Here is a 5,637-nt window from a genome sequence, read left to right as displayed (position 1 = left end):
CAATCCCCCAAAAAAAGATGATAAAGTATTCCTTAAATTAAGACAAATTGAGCTTTTGTCGTCTTTAGAATAGATGTAATAGCAGCCACAACTGAAGGCAGTCAAAAGATTGCTACTTTAGCCTTATATAGCATTCCCCACCATTAGCCTTTACGAGCTATAAATTTGCATGACTCTAATGAGTTACGACTCAGCATCCATGTTCAAATGGTTCAGTTACGATGTCTTTTTCTGACAAAAGTTTAAATTTCGGCTCAAACTATCTGATTTGAACCCGCGAACCAAACGGGTCTCAATAATTTCCAACCTCTATAAAGATAAGCCCATGATCAAGATCCTTTGAAAAGCTACTCTTCTCATACATATTATACACCTTGAGAGTGATATATATAGCGAGAGAGCTCTGCTTAAAAAGAAATGGGTGAGGTGACGGAAGTGAAGCTGAATCCGAAGGGAAATAGGGAAGAGGTCATATCAGCACCTCCATTCAGACTCCATTCTCCTTTAATAACTTGGTCATCCCCGGTGCTCGATTCAGCGCCCAAAACCCCGGCCAAAAGTCCATTGCTTTCGCGTTTCATGAGCAGTAGTGGTACTACCACTCCTCTAGCCAGCCCTGTGAAAAGGGCAATTGCAAGTATGCAAGGCCATTTGGAAGAAGTTGGACACTTCACAAAGCTTGAGCCACAGGAGGCTTGGCTGCCTATTACCGAATCCAGGCGTGGTAATTCTTACTATGCAGCGTTTCACACTTTGTGCTCGGGGATTGGCGTTCAAGCCCTTCTTCTCCCCCTAGCTTTCGCTATTCTTGGCTGGTAAGTGACAACAACGACACACACACACACACCCTTTTCAGATTTTAAGGATTAATCAGTACTATTAGTACTAATGTTTAGGGCTTAAAATATTTAGCATGTTGAAACTAGCTAGTACTGAACTGATAATATCGTGAATTATTCGATACGTGCAGGGCATGGGGAATTACATGTCTCGTACTGGCTTTCGTGTGGCAGTTGTACACACTTTGGTTACTGATTCAGCTTCATGAATCAGACTCCGGCATGCGCTACAGCAGATACCTTCGTCTCTCCATTGAGGCGTTTGGTAAGCCGTGTGCGTGTGTATTAATATATTGTTCGAGATAATAATTGATATCAAAGACAATTAACATATCTCGATTAAGTTGGGGTCCACTGGCAACCAAATCCTCTACCAAATTCCTCACTCAAAAATATAATAAATAGAAGAAAAATACAGACGAGTTCGAAAAATACGAACAACCTAGTTTGTCTGTGTATATATATATATATTAATTCAACACTAATTATTCAGTTCATAGGAGCATATTTTTCAAAACCAGAATAAGAGCGAAATTAGACCATACAATTAAGTTAGATATATGGATAAGTGATTATAATCAGAGATCAGAAAATAAAGAAGCAAAAAGTCAAAAAAAAAAAAAAAGATAGATGTATAAGTGATAGTGTCGTAGCTCTTTTGTACGTCAGCAAACTTGATATATTATGAAAAAGAGAGGGAAAAGTAGAGATAAATCAACATCATTCTTATCAAAATAATGCTGCTTTACATGAATCCGGCCAATGATAATGCTTCACTAAATAAAGCAAGTAAACTAGCTTTTGTTGAGAAACATGATATTGTAGTTTGACAAGAGACTGGGGTAGATTCATGTGGACATGGTTTCATTGTAGAGCCCCTTGTAACTAAAGTCATCAATCCTGTCTTCCGCCAAAAAAAAAAAAAAAAAAGGGCCAAATCTCTTGCCAACAACTCATGCTGGTTGAAAAATTCTCGTTATACCTAGGCAGAAATCAAGCTTTCTGTCTGATAGGAGAAAAGAGAAAGAAACGTCAAAAGTTGAGAAAATAATGAAAAAAATAAATTGCTTTTTATGTATTAAAATATATGATGCCGTTTTCAGAAAACCACTGACTATTAAGGTCAACAACAGGTGAGAAGCTAGGGAAACTGATGTCCCTCTTTCCGATCATGTATCTTTCCGGTGGGACCTGCGTGACACTGATCATGATTGGTGGAGGCACCATGAAGATGTTTTTCGAGCTTTTGTGCAATGAAACGTGCAATGTAAAGCCGTTGACGACAATAGAATGGTATTTGGTGTTTACCTGCATAGCCACTGTTATAGCTCAACTTCCTAACCTCAATTCAATAGCTGGGATTTCCTTGATTGGGGCTATCACTGCCGTGAGCTATTGCACGCTGATTTGGGTGATCTCAGTGAGCAAAGGCAGGCTTAAGGGTGTGTCGTATGAACCATTGGGTGCAAAATCAGATGTAGCCACGCTTTTTGAAACTCTCAATGCGCTTGGGATCATTGCCTTCACTTTTAGAGGCCACAATCTTGTGCTTGAAATACAGGTAACTTTTCAAGAGTTTGAGTTTATTATTATTATTATTTTTATTTTCCGCTAAGTTATGGCTGCATCTATAACTAATATATAATTTTTATACAGGGGACGATGCCATCGAGCATTAAGCGCCCATCCCGACTACCAATGTGGAAAGGAGTGAAGTTTGCCTATTTAATCATTGCAATGTGTTTGTTTCCCCTTGCTATTGGCGGCTATTTGGCTTATGGGAATAAGGTAAGGATTTATACTAATTTAAAATTATTAATTTATCAATTTATCTTAAAAATTTAAGCTGTTAAAAGTTAGGTCAACAATAATTTTATACTTTAACACTCTCCCTCATATGTGGGCTGAATAATTGGCAATTATGTGGGTAAATTAATTAAAAAGCCCAACACGTGAATATTTAAGCCCGAAATATATTAAAGACTTAATACATGATGACAATTTAAATGAGAATAAAAAGTACAATTACAGGAGTACTTTAAACTCAGGACCTCCTACTCTGATACCACGTTAGTTTACAAATCTATTCCAAAAACTTAAGTTGTTAAGAGTTTGGCCAATAATAATTTTATATTTTAGAAGAAACTATATCTATCATGTTGCCTACAAAAATGACCGCTGAGTTCGTGTTGATTTGTTGGTTGAAGAGGAACTAATTATGTGTCTGGTGGCAGATGCCTGTTTCAAACGAAGGGCTGTTATCTGCTATGTACAAATTCCACAAACGAGACACATCAAAATTCCTTCTAGGGATGACAAGCATGTTGGTGGTGATTAACAGCCTAAGCTCGTTTCAAATATATGCAATGCCAGTATTTGACAATCTGGAGTTTAGATACACCAGCGCCTTAAACCAACCATGCCCACGCTGGCTACGCTCGGCTCTGAGGATTTTCTTTGGCTGCCTGGCTTCTTTCATAGCAGTTGCACTTCCATTTTTGCCGAGCTTAGCGGGGCTCATTGGCGGAGTGGCATTGCCCGTCACCTTGGCATATCCAAGTTTCATGTGGATGCTCATCAAGAAACCCCAAAAATATAGCGCTGTTTGGTTCCTCAATTGGTCGTTGGGAGTCTTGGGTATGCTTATCAGCGTTTCGGTCGTCACGGGGGCAATCTGGAGTATTGTTACCAAGGGACTAGAAGTTCACTTCCTCAAGCCAGAATAACAACGTTGAAGAGAAAAATCCTGTGGAAGAACGGACGCTAAAACAAGCTGCTGCGAATATTCAATTTAATGGGTTTCTAATCCACCGTGTTCAATCAAAACTGACCCATGTCCTTGTTTGACTAAATTGTAACACTTATTCCTGATGTTAGTTGTGGATAAATAAACCATATGGCTTTGTGCTTGCATCACAAGTTCCCTACTTCCCTTTTGCTCACAAGCTGTAGGATACTTGTATAACTTTATCCTCTAGCTAGTCTTTCTATATATTTTAAATGATTAAAATTAATTTGATCCTTATGTTTACTACTTCGGTTCTTTCCCTTGTATTGTACATTATACTATCTACTATAAGAGACACCTAAGTTACTGTTCTTTGAATACTGCCCAGTCCCTTCTCTCCCTCTGATTATAGAAAATTCCGCTCATGTTCTTTTAGTGCGGCAAGATTTAGCTAAAAACCGCATGTCAAAACTCAATTGCGCATCTTCTTAAGTGCTCTCCATGTGGCAGAAGCAGATTGCGGTCAACAGCTTAATCACGTGTCGCACTTTGATTCGCAGGAAAGAAGAAAGTGGCGGGGCCCACCTCCGGTTTTGCTGACGCCATTGTCCCCTACCACACGTTGGACGCGCAATCTTCTTGTGCGTGTGTTTTACGTGCCAATCGCAGCCGCTGAATTTTTAGATCCGATGGCCTGTGATAAATGCCGGATTATTTTTAATTATTACTATATTTAATTACTACTTTATAATGGATTTGTAGTTCGATTTTATCCATTCTAACATCATTTTGCATGAAGTTTCTAATACGACTTAGATAAAAATACTATAAATGATCAAATTAAATTCAAAAATACACTAGTCTGTTTGGTTTATGGATTAGAATCATGAGATTAAAACCATTTTCGATTTACGTGTATTTTTTGTGAGAGAAAATACTGTAGCAAATCATGAACCATGATTCGAATCAGAGAACGAATCATCAAACCAAACGGGCTATAAATAAAATAAAATCACGTCAAATTAAATTAAAAAATAAATTAATCAAAATAGATTTATATGTGCCTATCAGCCTAATCCCTCCTCCACTACCACTACAGACCCCCAAAAAAGTTTCATTATTAAAGCTCTACCACATATGTCACACCGCGAGCTCTTTAGGCCGGACCAAATAAAATTCAGTTCATCATACTTTAACACGTTTCTTTTATACCTTTTTTTCCCTTTCGTGTCTTTCTATTTTTAAACAATTTACATATTAATTATTTTAAATAGATCACATGTCTGACTTAGAATCATTCAAATTTTTCTAATTATTATATTTATTTATTTTTAAGTGATTTATTGGCCGAGTTTTTACACCATTTTGCACCAACTTTTTTATGCTACACAGATAAGAATATATAAATAATTTGTATGAATTATAACCATTTAACTACCATTTTACACCAACTTTCGGATACTACACAAATGAAAATATTGTGAATAATTTTAATGAAAATATAAATAAGAATATGTTTAGTTAAAATAGAATCAAATCACACCAAATTAAATAAAAAACAAATTCAAACAAAACATAGTAAAACTAATTAAAAACACAATAAAATAAGTTAAAATCTTTTTGTTGTTAGAGGTATGTTTTTTTCTTTTTTCACTTTTTTTGAAAAATAATTTATATAACCGTTATTTTTAAACGAATCACGCGCACATATATATGTAAATAAATATATATGCATATGTAGTAAACTTACAACAATCTGTAAATTGATTTTTGACTGTGTATCATCATTTGTGTTAACTTTTAAATATCATCTTCATACTCTTATTTTTTTTAATATTTTTTTTGCATACTCATTATTTCGTAACTGATTTTAACTTATTATGTATTACATTATTTTTTTGCATACTCATTATTTTTTTGCATATGTATTACATTGTTTACTTCAATCTTATCATAAAATAAATAAACAAACATCCGTGCAATAGCAAGAAAGCAATAGCAACTAGTGACATCTAAAGCTGGTATTTTAGATGTCGCAGCCTAACAAGCACTGGAAAGAACATACGTATC

The 5,637-nt window shown here is 35.8% G+C and overlaps 1 protein-coding gene across 1 annotated transcript; it reads left to right on the top strand.

Moving 5' to 3' along the window:
* The first annotated feature begins 358 nt into the window (after positions 1 to 358).
* On the top strand, positions 359 to 3,759 carry LOC21394921 (lysine histidine transporter-like 8). Its single transcript, XM_010103007.2, has 5 exons — positions 359 to 815; positions 971 to 1,104; positions 1,973 to 2,400; positions 2,496 to 2,627; positions 3,074 to 3,759. The coding sequence occupies exons 1-5, from the start codon at positions 418 to 420 to the stop codon at positions 3,563 to 3,565; spliced, it is 1,584 nt and encodes a 527-aa protein (XP_010101309.1). The 5' UTR covers positions 359 to 417; the 3' UTR covers positions 3,566 to 3,759.
* Positions 3,760 to 5,637: the final 1,878 nt, after the last annotated feature.

Source organism: Morus notabilis, unplaced genomic scaffold, assembly GCF_000414095.1.
Source record: "Morus notabilis unplaced genomic scaffold, ASM41409v2 Scaffold453, whole genome shotgun sequence".
Taxonomy (NCBI): domain Eukaryota; kingdom Viridiplantae; phylum Streptophyta; class Magnoliopsida; order Rosales; family Moraceae; genus Morus; species Morus notabilis.
The sequence above is the reverse complement of the archived record's forward strand: the minus strand, read 5'-3'. Positions and strand labels throughout refer to the sequence as shown.